The 27,882-nt window shown below is 43.8% G+C and overlaps 2 protein-coding genes across 2 annotated transcripts in view; both read left to right on the top strand.

Moving 5' to 3' along the window:
• LOC117355021 (zinc finger protein 566-like) overlaps positions 1-8,315 on the top strand; it is a 74,506-nt gene extending 66,191 nt beyond the window's left edge. The window contains exons 4-5 of the mRNA XM_033932968.1: positions 7,296-7,883; positions 8,305-8,315. Of these exons, the coding sequence (XP_033788859.1) occupies positions 7,296-7,883; positions 8,305-8,315 (599 nt within the window). The remainder of the gene's footprint in view (positions 1-7,295; positions 7,884-8,304) is intronic.
• Positions 8,316-8,587: 272 nt separating this feature from the next.
• LOC117354659 (gastrula zinc finger protein XlCGF26.1-like) lies at positions 8,588-10,221 on the top strand (the record flags this gene model as incomplete). Its single annotated transcript, XM_033932507.1, has 1 exon — positions 8,588-10,221. A coding segment is annotated over one exon (1,605 nt), but the record flags the coding sequence as incomplete, so codon positions are not given.
• Between the last annotated feature and the right edge of the window lie 17,661 nt (positions 10,222-27,882).

Raw genomic sequence — 27,882 nt, 5'->3', positions numbered from 1 at the left:
CAGCAGTCCGCACCCGCGGCGGCCCATCAGGCCCATGACCTGTAATGTGATCCTTCTCTAATCCCTTTTTATCCTTCTATCCATACTCTGTCTAAAACCTATCTCTACCTCTATCTGTATCCTTCAATCCCCCTATCGTTCAGGAATTTATCCAATCCTTCCTTGAACCCCCTTAGTGTACTTTGTCCTATCACAACCTCCGGAAGCACATTCCAGGTGTCTACCACCCTCTGCGTAAAAAAGAACTTCCTAGCATTGGTTCTAAAATTGTCCCCTTTCAGCTTCTCTGAGTGCCCCCTTGTGCTTGTGGTTCCCAATAATCTGAAGAATCTGTCCCTTTCCACCCTCTCTATGCCCTTCATGATCTTGAAAGTCTCTATCATGTCTCCTCTGAGTCTCCTCTTTTCAAGGGAGAAGAGCCCCAGCCTTCCCAACCTGTCTGCATATGAAAGGTTCTCTATACCTTTTATCATTTTTGTCGCTCTTCTCTGGACCCTTTCAGGTATCGCTATGTCCTTCTTGAGGTACGGTGACCAATACTGGACACAGTACTCCAGATGCGGGCGAACCATCGCACGATACAGCGGCATAATGACTTCCTTCGTCCTGGTTGTAATGCCCTTCTTAATAATACCCAACATTCTGTTTGCTTTCTTGGAGGCTGTTGCACATTGTGCCGTTGGTTTCATTGTAGTATCTACCAGCACACCCAAGTCTTTTTCAAGGTTACTATCCCCTAGCACTGACCCCCCCATTTTGTAGCTGAACATCAGGGTTTTTTTTCCTAAATGCATGACCTTGCATTTCTCTATATTAAAGCGCATTTGCCATTTGCTTGCCCACTCTTCCAGTTTGTTTAGGTCCCTTTGTAGGTCTTCACATTCTTCCGTGGTTCTAACCCTCCTGCAGAGTTTGGTGTCATCCGCAAATTTTATAACTTCACACTTCGTCCCCGCTTCTAGGTCGTTTATGAATACATTGAACAGCAGTGGTCCGAGCACCGACCCCTGGGGAACACCGCTCGTGCCTTCCACCAGTCCGAGTAGTGGCCCTTCACTCCAACCCATTGCTTTCTGTCTGACAACCAGTGTTTAATCCATCTGTGTACGTCCCCTTCCATCCTGTGGCTCCACAGTTTCCTAAGAAGCCGCTCATGGGGTACCGTGTCAAAGGTAGATGATGTCTATGGGTTCTCCTTTGTCCATCTGGCTGTTTATCCCTTCAAAGAAGTGCAGTAGGTTTGTTTGGCACGATCTTCCCTTGCAGAAACCATGCTGGCTCGCTTTTAGTTGTCCATTTTTTTCTATGTGTTCACAGATGGTGTCCTTTATCAGTCCCTCCATCATCTTGCCTGGGACTGAAGTCAGGCTTACTGGCCTGTAGTTCCCCGGGTCACCCCTCAATCCCTTTTTAAAGATAGGTGTGATATTTGCTATTTTCCAGTCCTCTGGGATCTCCCCAGTTTTCAAGGACAAGTTGCAAATTTGTTGGAGAGTTTCCGCTATTTCGTTCCTTAGCTCTTTTAGAACCCTTGGGTGGATTCCGTCCGGGCCCGGTGATTTGTCGCTTTTTAGTCTGTCTATCTGTTTTAGGACCTCCTCATGGCTTATCTCTATATGCACCAGTTTTTCTTCTTGTTCTCCACTTATGATCTCTTCGGGTTCTGGTACATTCGATGTGTCCTCGCTCGTGAAGACCGACGAGAAGAACTTGTTTAACCTGTCGGCTACCTCTTTTTTCTCCTTTACCACCCCCTTTCTGTCTCCATCATCCAACGGTCCTACTTCCTCCCTCGCCGGTTGCTTCCCCTTGACGTATCTGAAGAACGATTTGAAGTTTCTGGATTTCTCAGCCAGTTTCTCCTCGTATTCTCTCTTTGCATTCCTAACTACTCGGTGGCATTCTTTCTGGTAATTTTTGTGTTCTTTCCGGTTTTCCTCGGTTTGGTCCTTTTTCCATTTTCGGAACGATTTTCTTTTATCTCCTATCGCCCTCTTTACTTCTGTCGTTATCCATACCGGGTCTTTTGTTCGATTTTTTTTGCACCCTTTCCTAAACCTGGGAATGTACAGGTTTTGTGCTTCCAGCACCGTGTCCTTGAATATGGACCATGCTTTCTCTACGGTTTCCATCCGTTTTGAGCAATTTTTGAGTTTCTTTTTCACCACTGCTCTCATAGCGTCATAGTTCCCTTTCCTGAAGTTGAGCGTTGTCGCTGCAGTTCTTTTCACTTTGGATGCTCCTACCTCTAATTTGTACCGGATCATGTTGTGATCGCTATTTCCTATTGGTCCTACAACTGCCACTTCCTTTTCAGGTCCCCCTAGTTCGTTTAGGATTAGGTCGAGAGTAGCATTCCCTCGCGTTGATTCTTTAACAAGCTGTTCCATGAAGCAGTCTCCCACAGCCTCCAGGAATTCCGTTTCCCTCGCACAGCTTGAGTTCCCAATGTTCCAGTCTATCCCGGGATAGTTGAAGTCCCCCATCACCAGTACACTTCCGCTTTTGCATTCTCTCCTCAATTCTGCTTCCAGTTCTTTGTCGTTTGCTTCCGTTTGTCCAGGCGGGCGATAGTACAGTCCCAATTTTATGTCAGCTCCATTTCTTCCTGGTAATTTAACCCATAATGATTCCAGTTCTTCCACCCTTGCTGCCGTATCCAATCTGGTCGAGTGAATGGTGTCCTTTATATATAGTGCTATTCCTCCGCCCTTCTTGTGGGTCCTGTCTCTCCTATAGAGATTGTACCCGGGCAATACTACGTCCCATTTGTTGTCCTCAGTCCACCATGTTTCTGTAATTCCTATAATGTCCAGGTCCTCATTTTTAGCTGTGACTTCCAGTTCTCCCATTTTGGCCCTTAGACTCCTTGCATTAGCATATAAACAGTTTAAGTCCTGGTATTTTCCCTTCCTCGTTGTTCTGCCTTGTGAATTTTCCCTCTTGCCGTCCTCCTTGCGGGCTTCCAGCCCCTGAATTCCGTTTTGTTCTTCCTCTCCCAATGTCTTGTCTTTCTCGTCCTCAGCCTGTTTCCTCAATTTCACCTGTTCCCCTAACTCCTGCTGTATGCTCTTCTTTTTGTTCTCTGGTTCCGCTTGACCTTTGGACCCCTGTGGTGTGTCATTCGTTTCTTCCCAGCATTTTTCCCACTCAGCATCTTCATTTGATACTGTTTTCCGAAATGTCGACGTCTGGTCGATGTTCGGCTTTCCCCTTCTTCTCAGTTTAAAGCCATCTCTATTTCTTTCTTGATGTTGTTCGCCAGCAGTCTTGTTCCCGCCGTGCTCAGGTGTAGTCCATCCCTCCTGTAGAGCTTGTTCTTCCCCCAAAAAGTCGTCCAGTTCTTCACAAAGTGGAAGCTTTCCTCTTCACACCATCTCCTCAGCCATGCGTTCATTGCTTGTAGCTCAGTCTGTCTCTTCACATCTGCCCTCGGTACTGGCAGGATCTCTGAGAATGCTATCCTCTTCGTCCTCAGCTTCAGTTTCTTCCCCAGGCTCTTGAAATGTTCAGTTAGTGTAGTCCTGCTGTAATTTCTGCTGTTAACATCGTTTGTTCCAACGTAGATTATCACCGCTGTCTCTTCTGTCTCAGCTCCTTCCATGATCCTCTCGATTCTGTCGGTGATGTCCTTTGTCCTTGCCCCTGGGAGACATGTCACCAGCCGGTCCTTTCTCCCTCCTGCTATGTGACTGTCCACTTCTCTCAGGATTGAGTCTCCCACCACGATTGCAGATTTCCCCTTCCTCAGCTTCCTCTTTGGTCTCAAGTCTGTATCCTTGGTGAGACTCGATGCTTCTCCCTCAGGGTTCTGGTGAATCCTTGTCTCCTCTGTCTGCTCGATGCTTTCATAAGGTCCTCCTCCCCTGGTGTCTGGCGGTTCCTGTCTTCTGTCTGTTGGTTCCTGTCTGCACTGTTGATGATCCTGATTTTCCACGCTCCTGTAGGCCTCCTCGATGAATCTCTCGAGCTCCCGTACTTGCTCCTCAATGTGGCTCTCTCCTGTGGGGTCCTCAGCTACCCACGGTTCTTCCGAGATGCGGAGTCCCTCCAGCTCCTGGACCCTGTGCTGCAGTCTGCCGACCTCCTTCTTCAGGCTTTCCAGTTCCTGACACCGACCGCATATGTATGCCTGCCTCCCCAAGGGGAGGTAGTCATACATATGACACTCCGTGCAGTACACCGGAAAGCTTCTCTGGATTCCTGCTGCTTCCATTTCTCTTTCTAGTCTCTTGGTGTGAAGTGTGCAAAGGCGGTCCCTGCTGTGAAGAGAAAGAGAAGAAAGAATATAAGAGAGAAGTACTGGTGACTTACTTTCTTTCTAGTTTAATCTGCTGGATGGCCTGGTCTCCTGGCTCCTTCACAAGGCTCCTTCGCCTCCTGATTCTTTTTGTTATACTCAATTATGCACCTTTTTACATCGCTATGCAGTTGATGATTTAGTTTTGGTTGAAACCACTCTGGAAAGAGCACCGTATAGGGGTTCTAGTAGAGGTGTGATTTATAGAATTTATTTGGCTTTGCTGTCTTATGGAGATCCCATCTCTACTTATATACGACGGTGGGAGAGAGACCTTCACCTCACATTCACGGCTTCCCCATGGCAATGTAGTATTTCTTCATTGCTTTCAGTGTCTATAAACAGTGCCTTGCGTGAAAATGGCCATAAGATGCTCTTTCGCTGGTATTATACTCCAGCTCGCATACATGCTTGTTTTGGGCTTGTTGACGTGAGTATGGTGGGGTGGGTGATATGCTGCATATTTGGTGGACCTGCCCTAAGATAGGGGGATTTTGGAAGTCAGATTTCAGGGAGTTCTTACCCTGAACGGCCAGAGCATTGTCTTTTGCATATTTGTCCTACTACCCTTGGTCCATCGACTGGTGTCCCACGTTTTTGTAGCAGCACGATTGGTATTGGCGCAAGCCTGGAGGTCTCTCTCTTCCCCGTCCATAGAGGCTGTTCTTCATAAACTGGATTATATTTTTTAGATGACTAAATTGACAGCAGTGAAGTCTGGTCATTTAGGGCCTTTTCATAAACTTTGGGATCCCTATACTTGGAAGTCTGATGTTCAGAATTTTTTTTTCTCTTCTTCTTCTTTTTTTGAGGTTGCTGTTCTTGTTTTGAACCCCTGGGAATTCTTGGGTTGAGGGTGTTGGATTGAGATTATTGGCTGCTTTTGTGTGATTCTACTTCAACTGTTCTGAGCTGAAGATGTTTGATTTGCTTGTATTTGCCATATTTTTTTGTAACAGTTGTGTACTTTGTGTTATTTTGCAATAAAGAAAACTTTCAATGAAATAAAATAAGGGGGCCAAACCAAAAGCAATTTTATAATATAGGCATCCCAACTTAAAGATGACACGAGCCTCCACAGGGAGCCAGTGTAACTCACATTAGAAAGGTGTCACATGATCATGTTTCTTCAAGCCATAAATCAATCGAACTGCGGTATTTTGAATCAGTTTTAACCTAGTTATATTTTTCTTAGTACTTGACAAATAAATGATGTTACAGTAGTCAAGAAGACTCAACAAGTGACTGAACCAGGATTTTAAAGGCAGCAGTTTCAAAGTAAGATCTAATAGTGCGCAGTTTCCACAGAGAATAGTATCCCTTACGAATTACAACATCAATCTGGTTTTTCATAGTAAGATGTCGATCGAATGTGACACCCAAAATTTTAATGGTTGAACATATCATGTAAGATGATGGATTTATCTTGAGTGATGGTTCGATTATGGTCTTTTGTGAAGAAGCAAAAAAGAATTTAGTTTTTTCTTGATTTAATTTCAGTTCAAATTCCTGCATCCAAGAATCCATCAGATTCAAAACAGACTCTATAATTTGTGTACTATCAGATAAAACTGTACTGCAAGGGATGATGATTGTGATATCGTCAGCATAACTGAACAATTTTACACCCAAATCACTCGGTATAAAACCCAAAGAAGAGAGATACATGTTAAATAGTGTAGGGGAAAGAGGTGAGCCCTGAGGGACTTGGATTTTTCCAAATGTTGGAAAATGTATTATTGAACCTAATTTGATATAATCTGGATTCAAGGAACCCCTTAAACCATAAAAGAACATTACCTTGAAAACCCAACATATCCAATACTTCAAGCAATTTGGAGTGATCCACTAAACTGAAAGCGCTACTTAGATCGAACTGAAGAATTAGTGCTAAATGTTGTGGCTGATATGAATTCAGGTGTCAGCAGACTGCCTTCAACTATTGGGTCTCTCTGCTATCTCCCCTCTGTTATCTCTGCGTTGTTCATCTCTCCCTCTCCCCATTTTGCCCTCCTCCCTCAAGCCTATCTCTCTCTCGCCACCAAGTCCATCTCCCGCATCTACCTTTATTTTGTGATAAAATTCGTTGCTTGGGCGGTTGCAACTCTAGTAATCCACAGAGCTCTCCTGCTGCCTCTCCTGGCATCTTCTCTCCACTGCAGCCCAACGTCATTGACAACTTCCTGTTTCCACTGGGGCGGCTGCAATGGAAAGAAGACGCCTGAACTAGCTTTGTGAGTCGCATATGCTACAGCCGCTTGACAACAATTTTTGCATCGAATTAAAGGTAGATGCGGGGTAGGGAATTAGATAAATGCTGTTGGTGGGAGAAGAATGACAGGATCAATTCCGATGCACGAGTGGGCTATAGGTAGGTGATTCTTATACCTACATGCAAAATCTATAGAGCAATCGGATATTTGGTGCCCTAGAGAGAATTGACTCCCTTAACTCTCCACACTGCCATTGCCAAGGAACCGCTCAAAAATTGGCACTTTCTAGAGATAAATGCTTGAAAAAATGCTTTGCAAGTAGGAAACTGACCAATTCTCAAGCTACAAATGGAAAATCTTTCTGCAACATCTATATTTCCTCATTAGACACTGGTTAAGAACATAAGAACATAAGCAATGCCTCCGCTGGGTCAGACCTGAGATCCATCGCGCCCAGCAGCCCGCTCATGCGGCAGCCCAACAGGTCCAGGACCTGCACAGTAATCTTCTGTCTCTATACCCTTCTATCCCTTTTCAAGCAGGAAATTGTCCAATCCTTTCTTGAACTCCAGTACCGTACTCTGCCCTATTACGTTCTCTGGAAGCGCATTCCAGGTGTCCACCACACATTGGATAAAGAACTTCCTAGCATTTGTTTTGAAACTGTCCCCTTTCAGCTTTTTCGAATGCCCTCTTGTTCTTTTATTATTTGAAAGTTTGAAGAATCTTAGAAATCAATGCTGTTTTCTAACTCATGAGAAATATCTTCTGTTTATATCTAGCAGATCATCAGAACCGACATGACTGGAAGAGAATTGAGAATCAAGGAGAAGGTCCTGTGGAAATGGAGGAAATCCAAACACAGTCAGAAAACATCTCTGAGAATATTTCCCAGACGCCTGAAATTATTAACACAAAGAATTGTAAGCAGGAATCAAGGGAACAGACAGACCCTGCAGAAGACTCACAAGAAGGGCTTCTATCCGTTGAGAGAAATGACAGGGAGCTCAGTAACAGCCTTGAGAACCAGAGACCCTCCCAAATTAGTAATAGTGATAAAGTGACTTCTGAATCCCACCATGGCAAGAGGAAAAGAAAAAAACACCAGAAACTATTCCAAATGCACAAAAGAGGTCATAAAAATAAGAAACCATTAACATCTGAGCATAATAAACGCTTCACTCGGCTTTCAGCTCAAAAAATCCAGCAACAGACCCCCAAAGCAGTCAAGTCATTTACATGTACAGAGTGTAATAAAAACTTCACTCGGCTTTCAGCTCTAAAAAGACACAAAGTGATCCACACAGGACATAAGTCATTTACATGTACTGAGTGTAATAAAAGCTTCACTCGGCTTTCAACTCTGAAAAGTCATGAAATGATCCACACAGGACACAAGCCATTTACATGTACTGAGTGTAATAAAAGCTTCATTCAGCTTTCAGATCTAAAAAGACACAAAATGATCCACACAGGACACAAGCCATTTACATGTACTGAGTGTAATAAAAACTTCACTCGGCTTTCAGCTCTAAAAAGACACAAAGTGATCCACACAGGACATAAGTCATTTACATGTACAGAGTGTAATAAAAGCTTCACTCGGCTTTCAGCTCTGAAAAGTCATGAAATGATCCACACAGGACACAAGCCATTTACATGTAGTGAGTGTAATAAAAACTTCACTCGGCTTTCAGCTCTAAAAAGACACAAAGTGATCCACACAGGACATAAGTCATTTACATGTACTGAGTGTAATAAAAGCTTCACTCGGCTTTCAACTCTGAAAAGTCATGAAATGATCCACACAGGACACAAGTCATTTACATGTAGTGAGTGTAATAAAAGCTTCACTCGGCTTTCAGTTCTAAAAAGTCACAAAATAATCCACACAGGACACAAGTCATTTACATGTACTGAGTGTAATAAAAGCTTCACTTGGCTTTCAGCTCTAAAAAGTCACAAAATGATCCACACAGGACACAAGCCATTTCCATGTACTGAGTGTAATAAAAGCTTCACTCGGCTTTCACATCTAAAAAGTCACAAAACGATTCACACAGGACACAAACCATTTACATGTACTGAGTGTAATAAAAGCTTCACTCAGCTTTCGAATCTAAAAAGTCACAAAATGATCCACACAGGACACAAACCATTTACATGTACTGAGTGTAAAAAAAGCTTCACTCAGCTTTCGAATCTAAAAAGTCACAAAATGATCCACACAGGACACAAGCCATTTCCATGTACTGAGTGTAATAAAAGCTTCACTCGGCTTTCACATCTAAAAAGTCACAAAACGATTCACACAGGACACAAACCATTTACATGTACTGAGTGTAATAAAAGCTTCACTCAGCTTTCGAATCTAAAAAGTCACAAAATGATCCACACAGGACACAAACCATTTACATGTACTGAGTGTAAAAAAAGCTTCACTCAGCTTTCGAATCTAAAAAGTCACAAAATGATCCACACAGGACACAAGCCATTTCCATGTACTGAGTGTAATAAAAGCTTCACTCTGCTTTCAGCTCTAAAAAGTCATAAAATAATCCACACAGGACACAAGCCATTTACATGTACTGAGTGTAATAAAAGCTTCACTTGGCTTTCAACTCTGAAAAATCATGAAAAGATCCACACAGGACACAAGCCATTTAAATGTACTGAGTGTAATAAAAGCTTCATTCAGCTTTCAGATCTAAAAAATCACAAAATCATTCACACAGGACACAAGCCATTTACATGTAGTGGGTGTAAGAAAAGCTTCACTCGGCTTTCAGTTCTAAAAAGACACAAAGTGATCCACACAGGACACAAGTCATTTACATGTAGTGAGTGTAATAAAAGCTTCACTCGGCTTTCACATCTAAAAAATCACATAATGATTCACACAGGACACAAGCCATTTACATGTACTGAGTGTAATAAAAGCTTCACTCAGCTTTCAGATCTAAAAAGACACAAAATGATCCACACAGGACACAAGCCATTTCCATGTACTGAGTGTAATAAAAGCTTCACTCAGCTTTCAACTCTGAAAAGTCATGAAATGATCCACACAGGACACAAGCCATTTCCATGTACTGAGTGTAATAAAAGCTTCACTCAGCTTTCAACTCTGAAAAGTCACAAAATGATCCACACAGGACACAAACCATTTCCATGTACTGAGTGTAATAAAAGCTTCACTCTGCTTTCAGGTTTGAAAAGACACAAAGTGATCCACACAGGACACAAGCCATTTACATGTAGTGAGTGTAATAAAAGCTTCACTCTGCTTTCAGGTTTGAAAAGACACAAAGTGATCCACACTGGACACAAGCCATTTACATGTACTGAGTGTAATAAAAGCTTCACTCAGCTTTCAGATCTAAAAAGACACAAAATGATCCACACAGGACACAAACCATTTACATGTAGTGAGTGTAATAAAAGCTTCACTCAGCTTTCAACTCTGAAAAGTCACGAAATGATCCACACAGGACACAAGCCATTTACATGTACTGAGTGTAATAAAAGCTTCACTCAGCTTTCAACTCTGAAAAATCACGAAATGATCCACACAGGACACAAGCCATTTACATGTAGTGAGTGTAATAAAAGCTTCACTCTGCTTTCAGGTTTGAAAAGACACGAAATGATCCACACGGGATACAAACGATACATGTAATAAGTGTAATAAAAGCTTCACTCGGCTTTCAGTTCTAAAAAGTCACAAAATGGAGGAGGTCACTTGATGTCATGAACGAGTGAAGACTTCTCCTCGTTTGCTCCGGGGCTGCCCTGCCTATTTTTTATACATTTAGAGACTTTTTTCCAATCCTTACTGCGAGTGTGAAGTCTTGTGAGGTATCTTCTTGTATGGAACGATATCTAACGAGATCTCAAGACTCCATGCAGGCGAAATCTGCGCGAAAAGATCGCGAACGAGTGCGGCCTATTGACTCCCAAGATGGCGACGAGCCCCACAGCGGCGGTCTCCCATCTCACTGAGACGGCACTGAGTGACATCAAAGAAGCGTTGCGCAAGTATTGGGGCCTAAAATGGAATCACTAACTACACAAATAACTAATATCGAGACGCTGTTAGCAGCCGCTGCAGCTCGCATGACTGAGTTAGAAAAGCGAGTATCTGAGCTGGAAGACTCCTCCACAGCACATGGCACAGATCTTAGCGCGCTGCAGGCGCAGGTTAGAGCCCTGGCTGAAAAACTTGATGATTTGGAGAATCGATCTCGTCGCTCTAACCTGCGCCTGATGGGCATTCCCGAAACGATTGCTGATCGGTTATTGCTGGAGAAATTGGAACGTTGGTTACAGGATGAATTCCCTCTACAGCCCTCGGTGGGGCCTTTGGCGCATCGTTTGGGTCCCCGCCCTGGTTTGGAGACGTGCCCGCGAGTGGTCATCCTGAAGCTTCTAAATTTTCGACATAAAGTGGATTTATTACAACAGTACCGAGTCAGGAAGGATGGATTGAAATATGATGGTAACCCGGTCCGCATCAGTCAGGACTTTTCGGTAGCGCTACAGGAGCGGAGGAGACCATACTACCCTCTTTGTGCACGACTAGCTGAACTTAAACAACGCTTTCAATTTAATTACCCGGCTTTACTGCGGATTCAATGCAAGGGAGTCTGGAAGTCCTTTCAAACCCCAGAGGCGGCAGATGAATATATTAAATAACTAGCGAGCCCCGGTCATGGGGCGGATTGACTGCTTTGTTTTGCACTTCTTTAAAAGGGTTTGTTGGTGATTAATGGTAGCATTGCTGCACATAATTGATGGAAAATTGTATCATGGGCCCCTTGTGGGCTATATATCTAGATGGTCAAGGTGGCCTGCATTTCTCCCACGGGAGGGGGGTTTTGGGGTTTGTTGGGGGGGAGTTTTTGGGGGCAGCAGCGGTATGGTACTGGTATTTTGTGTTCTATTTTGCTTTTTGTTTGGGGTTTATTTATATAAAGCTGAGTGTATGGTTTGAGTGGAGCGTACATGTGGAGTCTTGGGGTGAGGCTGGGCGCCCTGGGACGCTTATCATTCATTGGCTTGCTTGCTTTAGAGTGAGGGTCAAGGATCCCTATGGGTGATAGGAAGATACGTATACTTTCCTGGAATGTATCAGGAATCGCATCATCTGCTAAATGCACAAAAATCTTATCACAATTGAAACATCATTCGGCAGACATTGCATGCCTCCAGGAGACTAGGCTTACTGACCTTGAACATCAGAAACTGCAGAGAGGTTGGGTTGGAGAGCTGTACTATGCATCATCACCAGGGAAGAGGGCGGGAGTGGCCATATTGATTCAAAAGGGCTTCTTAGGCAAGGTACAGGTCTTACGACGTGATCCCCAGGGCCGGTACCTTTTGGTGAGGGTGGTTGGACCTGGTGGGACCTTTCGATTGTTGGTGGGATATGGCCCTAATGGTTATCAACATTCCTTTTTTCAGAATTTGGTTAATATTTGCCTGCAAGATTCTGATTGCCCATTAATTCTGGTGGGCGACTTAAATCAAGTATTAGACTCCAGTATGGACCGTTCTGGTACATCTGGAGTGGTGACGCTGAAGCAGACTAAGGGAATTCCTTATCTCTGTCGAGCTTTGGGGTTGGTGGACCCCTGGAGATTGCTTCACCCCACTGAAAGGGATTATACACACCAGTCTAGAGCACACGGTTCCTTTTCTAGGCTTGATTACACTTTACTTTCAGAATCTTTATTTGCTCGGGTTTCTGAAGCCACGATAGGCCCCCCTTGAAATATTGGATCACAATATGGTTTGGATTGATGTGGCGGTGGGCGGTCCAATAGGCCTTGGAGCTGGTTGGAGATTTCCCTCCTATTTACATAAAGATGTTCATTTCCAAAAATTTTTGATTAGGAAGTGGGAGGATTATTGCTCTTTTAACGCTAAGTACACAGACCAACCTGTATTGTTCTGGGATGCAGTAAAGGCAGTATTACATGGGGACATTATTGCCTATGTGGCTACTAGAGCTCGTCGCATAGCATATCGCATAGTGCAGCTTGAGCGACAGTTGGTGTTGTTGAAACGGGATTTATTGCGTGATCCTTCAGAAGCTCATAAAGAGGCGTATAAGGCCGTGTTGATAGCGTTAAATTCCCTCATTCACGAACGTACGAAGAAATTGTTGTTTTTTAGTAAATTTCACTTTCATAAATATGGCAATAAAGCCGGGAAATTATTAGCATCCATAACTAAAAATTGGAAGGGATCTCGATACGTTCCTATGATACAGGAGACCTCGGGGAGGATTTTGACATCCTCGATGGATATCTCAGCGAGCTTTCATAGCTACTTTGAGGCCTTTTATGCATCTCCTGGTCCTTATGCAGGTCCAGACGTGTGTGATTACCTGGAGGATGCGGGGCTGCCTCGATTGACGGCTGCTCAGATATCCATGTTAGATAGGCCTTTCCAATTACAGGAGGTGCTACAGGCGATACAGAAATTGAAGCTTTGCACAGCACCGGGACCAGATGGTTACTCACCCGAGTTTTATAAGATTTTATCCTTATCCATAGGGGTCTCTCTTTTGGATTACTACATGGCGGTTCAAGAACAGGGTATGTTCCCTCGTTATTCTAATAATGCCTTGATTACACTGATTCCGAAACCATCTAAACTGTCAACTAACATAGAATCTTATAGACCGATATCATTACTGAATGTTGACATTAAAATATTTGCCCGTATCTTGGCTGACCGGTTAGCTCCCCTGTTGCCTTCCATCATTGTCCCGGAACAGGCGGGTTTTGTTCGGACGCGCCATTCAGTACTTAATGTTCGTCGGGTTCTCTTAGCCTTTTCTCGCGCTCAACATGCGCATTGCCCTGGTCTACTTGTTGGGTTAGATGCGGCGAAAGCCTTTGATAAGGTTCAATGGCATTACTTATTTCAGGTCTTACAATATATAGGGATTCCCAACAGTTATTTTGCGTCAATACAGGCGCTATACTCTGGTCCAACTGCCTCGGTGTTAGTTAACCTTCTCCATCGGTAGGGGGACACGACAGGGCTGTCCGCTATCCCCCCTTCTTTTTCTTTTATATTTGGACCCCTTGTTACGCACGATTCAGAGTGATGATGAGCTTATGGGTTTGTCTGAGGGTTCTTCACAGTTACGGGTGCTAGCTTTTGCCGATGATCTTTTGCTGACATTGGGCAATCCTCATAGCTCGTTACCACGAGCATTAGAACTCCTGGACAAGTTTTATATTTACTCGGGTTTGGTCCTAAACAGGCAGAAGTCCTTGGTGCTTCCCACTTTATCTGAAATCCAACTGACTTGGCCTGGAGAATTTCCTCTGCGGTGGGCTCCCTCTCAATTGACTTATTTAGGGGTAGTTATTCCCCAAAATCTGGACAGACTTTATAAGGCTAATGTTTTGCCTTTGCTCCGTCGCACTTCAGATATGTTACACAATTGGCAAAAGTTTCCTATTCCTCTTTCTGGCCGCATTGCTCTCTATAACATGATGACCAGATGGAATTCACCCGAGAGTGCTAAAGGAGCTTAAGGTAGAAATCGGAGAACTTTTACAATCCCTAGCTAACTTGTCAATTAGAACCGGGCAAATACCAGATGACTGGAAGATAGCGAATGTCACTCCAATCTTCAAAAAAGGATCGAGAGGAGAACCGGGCAACTATAGACCTGTGAGTCTTACGTCGGTTCCTGGGAAGATGGTTGAAGCACTAATAAAGGATAGCATAGTGCAACACCTGGAAAACCACGACCTGATGAGAGCTAGTCAGCATGGCTTCAGGAAGGGGAAGTCATGTTTGACAAACTTACTTCAATTTTTTGAGGAGGTGAACAAACAAATCGATAACGGTGAACCAGTGGATATAATATACTTGGACTTCCAGAAAGCGTTCGACAAGGTTCCACACGTAAGGCTTCTGAAGAAACTACAAAGCCATGGAATAGAAGGAGATATACTAAGATGGATAGGCAAATGGCTGGAAAACAGATTGCAGAGGGTGGACATAAATGGGAAGTTCTCGGACTGGGAAAAGGTGACGAGCGGTGTACCCCAGGGTTCAGTCGTTGGGCCCATCTTGTTCAATATCTTCATAAACGACCTGGAAGAAGAAACAACAAGTAATTTAATCAAGTTTGCAGATGACACAAAACTATGTAGGGTAGTTGGGTCACAACAGGACAGAGAAGAACTCCAGAGAGATTTGAACCAGCTAGAGAAATGGGCAGAAAAATGGCAGATGAAGTTCAACATAGACAAATGTAAAGTGATGCACCTGGGTAAGAAAAACAAGGAACATGAATATAAAATGTTAGGTGTAACATTGGGCAAGAGCGAACAAGAAAGGCACCTGGGGGTACTGATAGACAGGACCCTGAAGCCATCAGCACAATGCGCAGCGGCAGCAAAGAAAGCAAACAGTATGTTGGGCATGATAAAGAAGGGGATCACGAGTAGATCGGAGGACATCATAATGCCGCTTTACAGAGCAATGGTCAGACCACACTTGGAATACTCTCCCTACCTAAAGAAGGATATAACCTTGCTGGAGAGGGTGCAAAGACGAGCCACGAAGCTAGTTACAGGTATCAAGAACTTGAGCTACAAAGAACGCCTCGGAAAACTGGGATTGTTCACCCTCGAGAAGAGAAGACTGCGAGGGGACATGATAGAGACCTTTAAAATATTGAAAGGTTTCGACAAAATAGAGCAAGAATCGTTATTCACATTGTCCAATGTGACTCGGACAAGAGGTCATGGATTGAAGCTGAGGGGCACCAGGCCTAGGACAAATATCAGGATATTCTGCTTCACACAACGAGTGGTAGACGCTTGGAACGCACTCCCGGAGGAGGTCGTGATGGAGACCACCATTCCGGGATTCAAGGGCAAATTGGATGCACACCTTCTCGCAAATCACATTGAGGGATACGAGTAAACAAGGTTTCTCAACAGGGAACACCTGGCTTGGCCTCCGCGGGTGCGGGTCGCCAGACTGGATGGACCTAAGGTCTGATCCGGCGAAGCCATTTCTTATGTTCTTATGTTCTAAATGCTTCCTATTATGTTAGCTTCACAACATTTATCTCTACATAGGTCTCATCTTTCGGCATACTTGTGGCAGGGTAAACGAGCCAGAATTTATTTAGCTAAATTGATGTTACCACGTGCTCAGGGGGGGTTAGGTCTTTTGTGTGTATCTAGATTTAATCTGGCATGTCAATTACGTCATATCCATGATTGGTTTTGTAATACTACTTGTTTTTCTTTACCTGAGATTGAATGTTTTCCTTTTCAGCCCTATCATTTTAGTTACCTTCTTCACACTCTCCATTTACCGGATTTGCCTCAGTTGAAGTATCACCCATTTTTACCTACCATGCGCAAGGCTTGGAAGCTGTTGTGTAAGATGCTAAAGATCTCCCCTTACAGAACTTCTTGCCTTCCTATAGTTGGCAATGGAGAATTCTTACCTGGCTTGGATTCTGCAATATTCCAGCGCTGGTCCAGTGTGGGCCTTCAATATGTCTCTCAGGCTGTGCAACATACTGGTCTTCCTGTCTCCTTTGCTGAACTACAGACGAAGTTTCGTCTACTGCCTACGGATTGGTTTGCTTACAGACAACTTCAACATTATTTACAGACCTTGACCCCGGCAGTGGTGCGGGACGATGTTCAGGATAAATTACAGGAGGCGCTTTGCCTTACAGCTCAGGAACCCATACCGTTAAGATTCTATCATAAGACTTTGCAAGAATGTGCTGGCGATTTGGACTTTACTACCTTAGCCCAGAAGTGGTCGACGGATCTACAGGTTCCTATTTCAGACGATATGATTCGTAAGGGTATCCATCTGGGGAATGCTACTACTATGTCATCAGTGGAGAGGGAGAGAAATTACAAGTTCTTGTTGCGTGCCTTTTATACACCTAAGAGAGCTCATGTGATGGGGATCAGCATGGGACATAGCTGTGGCAAATGTGCTTACCGCATGGCGTCTTTTGGACACATGTTTTGGACTTGCCCCTTGATATCTTCCTTCTGGATACAATTGGTGTCTTCAGTGGCATGGCTTTGGAGCTGTTCTTGGAGACTACATCCAAGTTTCCTCTTCACATTACAGATTAGTTTTCATCCATCTAAACCAGGTTGTACAGCCTTTATTCGGAAAACTGTGTTGTTGGGACGGAAATGCATTTTGTTACAGTGGCTCTCGCCGCAGCCCCCAACTATCCCCCAGTGGAGAGCATTAATGTTACAGCAAATGTTACTGGAGCGCCAGAATATTGTGGACATGTCAACTAAAGCTGGACGGTTATTCTATCAATGTTGCCATCCTTTCAGTTTAACCTTTACTCCTTATGTTCAAAATCAAATTTGGAAACTTTAATGAGTCTATTTCAAGCTTTATTTTTATGCTATTTATTTTGAAGTTAAATTGAATTGCTTACCGCTGCTGCTGCCCGGGAGGGGTGGGTGGTGGGGAGGGGAGGGATTGGAGTTGAATTATGTTTATAATTCTGTTTTCTGTTGCATTTTGTATTGCTCTTGCGATAATTAATAAAAACGATTTAAACATAAAAAAAAAAGTCACAAAATGATTCACACAGGACACAAACCATTTACATTACATTACATTAATGACTTCTATTCCACCTGTACCTTACAGTTCTAAGCGGATTACATAAAAATGACGTTTCCAGGAAGAGGAATACAATTAAAGGCGTTGGGCCTAATACATCAAAAAGATAGCTGGACGTTTCCAGGAAGAGGAATACAATTAAAGGCGTTAGGTCTAATACAATTTTGAAGAGAGGATACTAAGAGGGAGAGAGAGGGGAAAGGAATGGGAGGTTAGGACAACTGGATGAATTTTTTTGAATAGTAGGGTTTTGATTTCTTTTCGGAAAGCTTTGAGGTCAGTTGATGCTGTCAGTAGGTTGGTGATGGAGGGGTCCAATTTTGCTGCATGTGTTGCTAGTAGGTTGTCATACATCTTTTTGTGCTTAGTTCCTTTTAAAAGGGAGGTAGGAGAAAGGGGACTGGGTTCTCCTCTGTCTGGATGAGAGATTCCTGTTTAGGCGGTTGTTTAGGTGGGTGGGTTCCGTTCCGTTTAATGTTTTGAATAATAGGCAGTATAGTTTGAATTGGATGCGGGCTTGTATTGGAAGCCAGTGTGAATCTAGGAAGGTGTTGGTGATGTGGTCAAATTTTCCAAGGGAATATATCAATCTGAGGGCAGTGTTCTGCACGGTCTGTAGTTGTTTTATTAAGTAGGTGGGACAAGGAAGGTAGAGGATATTGCAATAGTCCATTAGACTTAGGACTAGGGATTGGACTATGAGTCTGTATTGTTCTTTGTCAAAGAATTTTCTGATTTTGCGAAGGTTGCGCATGGTAAAGAATGCTTTTTGTGTGATTTTGTTGATTTGCACCTGAAGAGTGCAGCATCTGTCTACTGTTACTCCAAGGAGTTTGAGATCAGGCTGTATGGGATATTTGGTGTTTTTTAATTCCAGTTCGGTTATAGAAGAGGTTTTGTCCTTTTCAAGCAGTAGAAATTTTGTTTTGTCTGGGTTGTCATCCATTTTTTCACTGCTTCTAGAGTTTTTTCCAGGTTATCTGTTGTGGTGGGGTCTTGTGAGTCAAAGGGGAGGAGTATGGTTATATCGTCTGCATAGCTGAATAAGATTATTTTGAGTTTATCTAACAGGGTACCGAGGGAGGAAATGAAAAGATTGAAGAGCATGGGTGACAGTAGGGAACCTTGAGATACTCTGCAGGGATTGGTCCAGGGTTCCGATATAAGATCCTTTGTTTTACTCTGTATGTTCTTGTTTTGAGGAATCCTTGGAACCAGTTGTATACTCCGCCTGAGATCCCTATTGCTTCTAATATCTGAAGAAGTATAGTGTGGTCAACCAGGTCAAATGTAGCAGAGAGGTCGAGTTGAATTATCAGCATCCTTCTTCCTTTGCTAAGGTGCTGTCGGGCTATATCTAGAAGGGAAACTAGCAGTGTCTCAATACTATGGTTGGATCTGAACCCTGATTGAGTTGGGTGGAGTAGGTTGTGGTCTTCAAGGTAGTTGGAGAGGTATTGTGCAACCAGACCTTCTATTAGTTTAACATATAATGGAATTGAGGCGATGGGCTGGTAGTTGGAAGGGGTGTCTATTGGTCCTTTGTGATCTTTCAGTATTGGGGTGATTATGATTTCTCCTTGGTCTTGTGGGAATTGGCCTTCCATGAGTGTTGTTTGGATCCATTACAAGAGGCAAGCTCTAAATTTGGGGGAGGCATTTGTTAGTAAATATGAGGGGCAATTGTTCAGGTCGCATGACGTTCGACTATATTTTCTGTAGAGTCGGTTCATGTCCGACCATTGTACCTTTGTAAAGTTGGACCAGTGCCTGTCAGCTGCAGTGGCTTCATCTGTTGTAGGGTTTATTATGATCTCGTCTAGGTGGGTCGGTGAGTTGTTGAAGGAGGCTCTGATAGTAGCGATCTTGCACTTGAAGTGGTCCGCTAGTTGGGTGGCTGTTGGAGGGTAGATTCCTTGAGTGGCTAGGAATGGCTGAGTATCGGTGAGGTTCTTCACAAGTTGGAAGAGTTTCTTTGTGTCTATGGATTCTGTGCCGATTAGTTTGGAGTAATAAGCTCTTCGTTTTTCCTTAAGTTTGACCTTGTTTTGTTTTATTAGGTTTCTCCAAGCTACTTTGGTTAGTTCTTGGTTCTTTTTTTGCAATTCTCTTTCGAGTTGTCTGCAGTGTCTTTTTAGTTGAAGAAGTTTGGTGTCAACCATTTGTCTGAGGATCTGCAGAGTTTGTGTTTTGTCTTTTCTGGGGCTAGACCGTTCAGGGTTGTTTCGCTCAGGGAGCGCCACTGGCGAATGAACTCATTGTGGTCTATGGAGGCGATTGAGGGGTCTACTGTGATCCAGAATGTGGAGGGGTCGATTTTTGGTCGGGTTTTGAAGGAGGTTTTGTGTTTGCTTGTGCTTTGTGTCCAGTTGATGTTGAAGGTGAATTTGAAGTGGTCTGACCAGAGGGAGGGGTGCCAGGCCCCATTGGAGATACGAATGTCAGGTGTGTGGGGGTGTTGGGACATGTCAGCTGCAATATCGAGTTAGTGGCCTTTTTCGTGTGTGGGTTGAGGATACAGAATTTGGTAGGAGAATGCATTGAGGTATGAAATTATGCCTTCAGCTTGTTTGGAGGAGTTGTCTTCTAGGTGGAGGTTTATGTCGCCGAGGAGCAGATTGTGTGTTGAGGTTAGTGAATTCCAGAAGATGAAATGTACTGAGTGTAGTAAAAGCTTCAATCGGCTTTCAAATCTGAAAAGTCATGAAATGATCCACACAGGACACAAGCCATTTACATGTACTGAGTGTAATAAAAGCTTTACTCTGCTTTCAAGTGTAAAAAGTCACAAAATGATCCACTCAGGTTGCAAACCATATAAATGTTCCAAGTGTAGGACTGATCCAAGATGGCGGAAGGGAATGTCTGCTGAACAGTTCGGAGCAGCCGTTCGTGTGATTTTTTTTCAGATTTCCCTTTGTCTGAGAGAGGAAAATTACCTTTTAGGATGCCGAAGAGGAGAGGCTGTAGTACCGCTGGAGCATTGCGGCGACCTGGTCCAGCCCAAATCAGCAACATCGACGAGCCCTGCGCCAAATGCAGGGAATGTCAGCGGCGTCGGCAACCCCATTGGAGACGCTTGTAGCAAGGCAGTGGCGATCTCCCCGGGACTTGAGATCTCATTGAGCCCTGATGTAAGAGCGCCCTCCCTCTCTCGCAGACTGCCAGCTCTCCGTGGGAGGAGGAGCAATCTTAATGCAGTGTGCTCCCTTCCCTGGAGGCTTTGGACATCGAACCGGGGAGTTTGCACTTGGACTCTCTACAGTTGCAGGAGGGTCCTTTGGAGCCTGAGTGTTTGTTCAGAGGGGGACTTGTGTACGTGCGAACCGCCAACAAGAGGAGAAGCTGACTGGTGAGGATATTAAAATTCAACTTGAAAAATCTTTCCTAATATTAAAGAAACCTCAAGAGATAACTCTGGACGCTATTTGGGATCTCGTGGCTGACCTGGCCAAGTCAATTAAGCTCCAATTGGTACAATTGGAACAAAAAGTTAATATTCAAGAAGTTGATATTAAAAATCTTAAAACTGAATTACAATAACTTAAAAAGTCTAATGTTACCTCTAAACAGATTACAGAAACATTGGTGAGAGATAATATAAATCTGAGAAGGAAAGTGGAGACTTTAGAAAATTTATCTCGTATTAACTTTCCCAGAGTTGCAACAACAACTCCTAGAGACATGTTAAAACGTTATTTGACCAGAGATCTTAGAGATTTCAGAAGAATTGTTGCCACCATTTACCCAAGTTTATTATCTGCCTATACAGAGAGAAAAAAAAACAGCAAGTGGAAAAATTTCAAGATGAGCAACAGCCAACTAATATTACAATGTTACTGGAACGCTCAGATAAGGAAATGGCAGAACCTGCAATACTTCTCCTTACAGTAGCATTAGCACCAGACAAAAACTGGTTGCTTAGACTTTTCTTTAAAAATAAATTAAAAGAATTTCTTGGATACAAGATACAAATGTTTCCAGATCTGGCACGAGACACACAAAAACGTCGATGTGAATTTTTGACTTGAAGGTTGAAAAGCTAGATCAGGTAGTAGGTAATTTACAAGCTAGTGCTGTTTCAAATATAAAGGATAGTATGATGATACATGCTAAATTAGAAAAAATGGAAAATGCTATCAGAGTTAAGAATCTTTGTTTGTTAAATTTTCCAATCACACATTACCTTTCTCCGATGGAGCTCTTGAGAATGTATTTGAGGGAGATATTACATTATACTAAAGTGGAGACCTTTGAGGTTGATAAGCTATATTACATTAGAGGTCTGCACGGGAACGGGGATCGCGGGGATCCCGCGGGTTCCCCCCCTGGCCCACGGGACTCCCACGGGGACGCCCCCTGGCCCACGGGACTCCCACGGGGATGCCCCCCTGACCCACGGGACTCCCACGGGGATGAAAACAACCTACCTAAATTCTGGCGATGCAGCTTACAGTCTGGCGTCGCGTCGGGAAATAGCCATGTTGAGCAGTGAGCTCAGCACGTACACAGATGAAAGCCTTGCTTGCTGATTGGTCCGGCGGCCCCGCCCCACCGTGCCGCCGGACCAATCAGCAAGCAAGGCTTTCATCTGTGTACGTGCTGAGCTCACTGCTCAGCATGGCTATTTCCCGACGCGGGCATTAGGCTGTTTTTTGTCATTTCGGGTGGGGGATGGCAGCGGCAGCAGCAGCCTGAAAAAGAAATCATCCTGGCCGGGTTCGGTGTCATGCTCCGGAGCTTCTACAGCCTTCCTATCTCCCTCTCCCTTCTACCTGCGGCTCTATTCGGCAACTCAGCAGCAACGATCGACATAAGCTTCTGGCGTCGGGGCCTACCCTCTGCGAGTCCCGCTTGTTTCAACTTCCTTTTTCCACAAAGGTGGGACTCGTAGAGGGAAGGCCTCGATGTCGGCAGCTTGTCTTGATCACCGCTGCTGACGAGTTGCTTAAGAGAGCCGCGGAGCAGGGGGGTGTTGCCAGGTGCAGGTAGAAGGGAGAGGGCCAGATGCAGGACTCGTGGGTGAGGGAGGAGAAGAGAGAGGGGAGAGAAACAAAAGGAAATATTTCATACTGGGCTGGGCCGGAGTGGAGGGAGGGTGGAAAGATTCTGGCTACAGGGTGCATTAACAAAGGAAAAGGGGGGAAAGCTGAAAATGGAGATAGTGACACAAAGAAGAGAAAGAGTAAGCAGGACCTACTGAATAAGGATAGAGATACAGAGGGGACATGAAGAGGAGGTGAAATAGAGACATAGAAGTAATGCTGAAAAAGTGTGTGTGGGGGGGGGGAGATAAAGACATTGAAAGGGCAAATGGTGAATATGGGGTAAAGACAAGGACAGAGACAAATGAAGATTCTGAAAAAGTGGTGAGATAGGGATATAGGTGAGATGGACACAAAGAAGGGTGATGCTGGAAAATAGGTGGAATGATAATTCTGACAGACACAGAAGGGAAATGCTGGATCAAGGAGAGATGGGGCTCAGGCTGGATGGAATGAGGAGAAATGCCTTGTTGGCCCGGAACTTCCTCTCCTACGTCAGAATTGACGTCAGGGAGCGGAATGCTGGTCAGCGCGACGCTTCTGCAGGGAAAGCTTGGGACAGCGGTGGCTTGGGGACTATTCCCCGATGGCGGTGGCAGCAAACCGAGTGGCTTGGGGGAGGGCACGGAGAAAGAAAGAAAGGGGGCAGACAGAGAGACAGAAAGAAGGGGGAACAGGGAGACAGAAAGAAAAAGTTGGGGGAGAGAATGAGGTCTGGAGGAGAGGAAACATACAGGAGGCTGAAAGAAAGGAAGAAAGATTGGATGCACAGTCAGAAGAAGAAAGTGCAACCAGAGACTCATGAAATCACCAAACAGCAAAGGTAGGAAAAATGATTTTATTTTCAATTTAGTGATCAAAATGTGTCTGTTTTGAGAATTTATATCTGCTGTCTATATTTTGCACTATGGCTCCCTTTTACTAAACCGCAATATTGTTTTTTAGCGCAGGGAGCCTATGAGCATTGAGAGCAGCGCGAGGCATTCAGCGTAACTCCCTGTGCTAAAACCTACTATTGTGGTTTAGTAAAAAGGGAGGGGGTGTATTTGTCTATTTTTGTATTTTGTTACCGAGGTGACATTGCATAGAGTCATCTGCCTTGGGAAATGTATATGGCAGATATCTTTGTTTTGTGTTCAAAAGAAAAGGAAATGCATTTCTGGTTTTATTTCTACAGTGTTGAAGTACTTGTTGGCCCTTGCTGTGACTGGTGGGGATCCCCAAGCACCGCCAGCAGAGGACCTCCTCTAGAGATGGTCAGAACTCCCCTCCACCAAGCGCAGCAGTTGCTGGCAGCATCCATGAGCCACTGAGGTGCCAGCATCTGTGACTCAGGGACGCTACTGCTGCCTGCCAAGCTTGGCAAAAGGGACCCCAGGCCAACTGCAAAGGAAGTCCTCAGCTGACAGTTTGTGGGTTCTCATCAGCTGAGTATTTATATTTTATATTTACATTAGAGGTTCTGGTAGAAACCCATTTACAAAGTATGTATTCTTCCCAAGTAATATTTCCAAATTAATAGTCTCTTTGCTTATTTGTAAATGGGTCTCTACCAGAGCCTTTAATTCAGTAGCATAATTAAATAAAATAACTATTTCTGAAGTTTATAGGGAAGGATGGTGACGGAGGGGATTCCTCGCGGGGACGGGTGGGGACGGAGGGGATTCCTCGCGGGGACGGGTGGGGACGGAGGGGATTCCTCGCGGGGACGGGTGGGGACGGAGGGATTCCTCACGGGGACGGGTGGGGACGGAGGGATTCCTCACGGGGACGGGTGGGGATGGGTGGGATTTTGGCGGGGACGGGTGGGGACGGGTAGGATTTCTGTCCCCGCGCAACTCTCTATATTACATCTCAAGAGACTCCAAGGAAAAGGTAGATGAAGGTGGAATGGATAGAATAGTGCCACCTGATAGTTTGAATGTATCACAGTTTTTGGAGTCATCTAAAGACATAATTGATAAACGAGCAACTCTTCTCGTGACCTTTAAGACAGAGCTTGAAAAACAAGACATTTTGAAATTATATTTCCTGAAAAAACAAGAGATGTTTTGTGGTCAACGAGTGATAATTTTTCCAGATGTCTCTAGACAAACTCAGTTCAAGAAGAAACAGTTCCTTCAAGTTTTGGCAGTCGGAGTTACTTTCTTTTTGAAATTTCCATGTAAATGCCAGATTTCATATGGAAGTGATAAATATGTGTTTTTTTGACCCAGTCCAGGTGAAAGATTTTATTAAAGAGAAACCCTTGCTGAAAGTTTAATTTCTAATATTGAGTGTATTTTTGGAGGATGATGTATAATATATATAAAAGCCATTTGCCTGCTCTTAGATAGTAGATAGAAAGATTTGATTTTATGTTAAAATACTGGCGATCAGCAATAATGTGGACTAGGATATGGTTGATTAGTTTCCTTATATATTATGTTGTTCCTTGTAGGGAATTTACATTTGTATTTTTTGTGTTCATTCATGCATGTTTGTTACTAAGATATTGTAATGAATAATCCAATAAATAAAGAAATAAAAAAACCAAACGGGTAACCTTTATTCTTCGTCACCCATGTAAATATGTGATACAGTATCAAATGCAAAAATATGTTTTCTATGACATCTTTCTTGACGGCCGCTCACCTGAGAGCAGAGCTAGAATGATTGCTCATTGTTTAAATTTGGACACTTTCCTTCAGTTGACCATGTTCCACGTTTTCTTTTTTACATTGTCATTTATGTCTTTTTTTAATAACTCGTTGAATCTAAATCTTGGATCCCATCATTATTGAGGACTTGAGTTGAAGCTAAGTTTTAATTTGATTTGTTATTATGTTTGTTTATGTTATTACAAAGTACATTTGCTTATTTACTTAATTCAACTTTCCTGTACAAGTGGATACTTGATAATATTTAATATGAAAATCTGATAAATAATTTTTAAAAAATGTACCGAGTTTAATAAAAGCTACACTTGTTTTTCATCTCTAAAAATTCACAAAATGATCAATAGAAGAGACTACCGTAATCATATACCTTTATTGCAATGTTAATCTTTTCAAGCCAAGTACCCCCGAAGCCTAACAAATACCAGTAGAGTACTCCAACCAAACTCCGCCCCAAATCCTGCCCCAAACCTGCACAATCTCTGCCTCTGGCTCTACTCCCATAATAGTAATACTAATTGTAATGCAATTTCCCCCATCCATTTTTCATATACACACAATATAGTATTAATACATAATGGTAACCACAAAATAAAAAAAAACCACAAAGCACACTCTATGCAGAGGAATTATCATTTAAATTCAGGTTTTCTTCAAAGAGGTCAATGTAGATGGCTTTAAAATATGCAATGTCACCTCAGTAATCACTGTAGACTAATAGCCTCCAAAGCAGCTAAACTGGACAGACAAATCACCATTCTGTTGTCATCGACCACAGGTTACAAAACCTTCAAGAAAGATACTATAACCCTACTCTTCCAAAAATACATAAAACCTATCTAATACGACCAGTTCCTACCTAAACCCCACCTATCCACTCTACACCTACCTAGCCACTCTACACACTTAATATACTCTAATATGCTTCTAACTACCCAACTCATGCTAAAACGTCTCTATTTACCCAAGACTTACCACCTTAAGATCTCGACAACTCTTAGATAATTCTTATGTAACTCTTAGGAAATCTCTTATGCTATTCCTGTAAACGTTTATGTAATCCGCCTTGAACCGCAAGGTATTGGTGGAATAGAAATCACTAATGTAATGTAATATAGTGCAAAATATAGACAGCAGATATAAATTCTCAAAACTGTCACATTTTAATCACTAACTTGAAAATAAAATCATTTTCACAAGATTAGCACAAGATTAGCGTGAGCTATGGTGCTCTCTAGCTGAAAAATTACCGCCTGCTTAAAAGGAGGCGGTAGCGGCTAGCGCGGGTGGCATTTAACCATGCGCTATTCCTTGCATTAAGGCCCTAACGCACCTTTGTAAAAGGAGCCCTTAGTCTCTGGTTGCACTTCCTTCTGACTGTGCATCCATTTCTTTCTTTCTTTCTTTTGGCCCAACAATTGTCCCTTTCTATTCCCTCCCTCACTCCTTCCTATGTCACAAGATAGTGCCCCCTTCCTTCCTCCCTCCCTCCTTCCTTCCTTCCTGTGTCCCGTTAGGCCCCCTTCCTCCCTCCCTCCTTCTGTCCTGTGTCCCGTTAGTGCCCCCTCTCTCCCCATGCCTGCCCCCAAGCCGACCCGCCGCTGATTCCGCCTCTTGCCACTCCTGCCACGTGTCACCACCTCCCGCCGCTCGCTGGCTCTATTTAATTCCCCATGCTGCTGCCACAACTCAAAAAGGGCCAGCGCATGCAGCGATTGCACCCACTGGCCCATAATCCTTCCCCCTATGTCAGTTCTGACGTCGGTGGGTGCCACAGTTGGTCGAGAATGCTATTAAGCTATTGGTGTGTTGGTATATTATGCCAGCTTTTCTTAGTAAGATGTATACAACAGATAAGTGTTGGAAAGGATGCGACCAGCAGGGCACATTTTGACATATGTGGTGGAGTGTCCCAGACTTCTGGTTATTGGACCCAGGTATTTTGGTATGTGGGGCAACTTTTACAATGTCAGGTGGCAGTGAGAGCAGAAACTGCCTTATTGGAGGTGAGACCCGGAGGGGTGGATGATAAGACAAGCTGGCTCGCCTGGCATTCACGGTAGCCAGGTTGGTGGTACATGTAGCATTCGTTGAGAAACCCTGCTGTACTGAATGTAATAAAAGCTTCAATCAGCTTTCAATCTAAACATTCACCAGTACATTCACATCATGGAATAAGACACTGGCTGTTAATCGACAGGTACTTCCTGCACTCTCAAATAACTTTGGTGTTTTAGACTGGCTACTGCCCCCTATCTTGATTCTTTGCCCCATAGAGCTCGGAGCTTAGTGCTTAATTCGTTTTCAGACTTGCAGGTCTATACCCACATGTTCTGGGGGATGGGAGCCTCTTCCCGCACGTCGCAGGTTCGGGGCAGTTGCTGTGGAAAAGGTGGCAACCATGTCTCTCTTTTTTTCTTTCTTCATTTTGCTGTTGTTCAATGTATTTATCAATGACCTGGAAACAGGGACGAAGTGTGAAGTTATCAAATTTGCGGATGACACTAAACTCAGTAGAAGGGTTAGAAATGCGGAAGAGTGTGAGGACCTACAAAGGGACCTAAGCAAACTGGAGGAGTGGGCGAATAAATGGCAGATGGACTTCAATGTGGGGAAATGCAAGGTCATGCATTTAGGGAGAAAAAACCCGATGTTCAGCTACCAAATGGGGGGATTAGTGTTAGAGAGAAGTAGCCTTGAAAGAGATTTGGGTGTACTGGTGGACACAACAACGAAGTCAACAGCACAATGCGCAGCAGCCGCGAAGAAGGCAAACAGAATGTTGGGTATTATTAAGAAGGGTATCACGACCAGAACGAGAGAAGTCATACTGCCGTTGTATCGGGCAATGGTGTGCCCGCATCTGTGTTCAGTATTGGTCACCGTACCTTAAGAAGGATATGGCAATACTTGAGAGGGTCCAGAGGAGAGCGACACGAATGATTAAGGGCATGGAAAACCTTTCATACACTGAAAGATTGGAGAGACTGGGGCTCTTCTCC

Source organism: Geotrypetes seraphini, chromosome 2 (assembly GCF_902459505.1).
Source record: "Geotrypetes seraphini chromosome 2, aGeoSer1.1, whole genome shotgun sequence".
Classification (NCBI taxonomy): Eukaryota; Metazoa; Chordata; class Amphibia; order Gymnophiona; family Dermophiidae; genus Geotrypetes; species Geotrypetes seraphini.
This window is presented reverse-complemented; position numbering and strand designations above follow the sequence as displayed.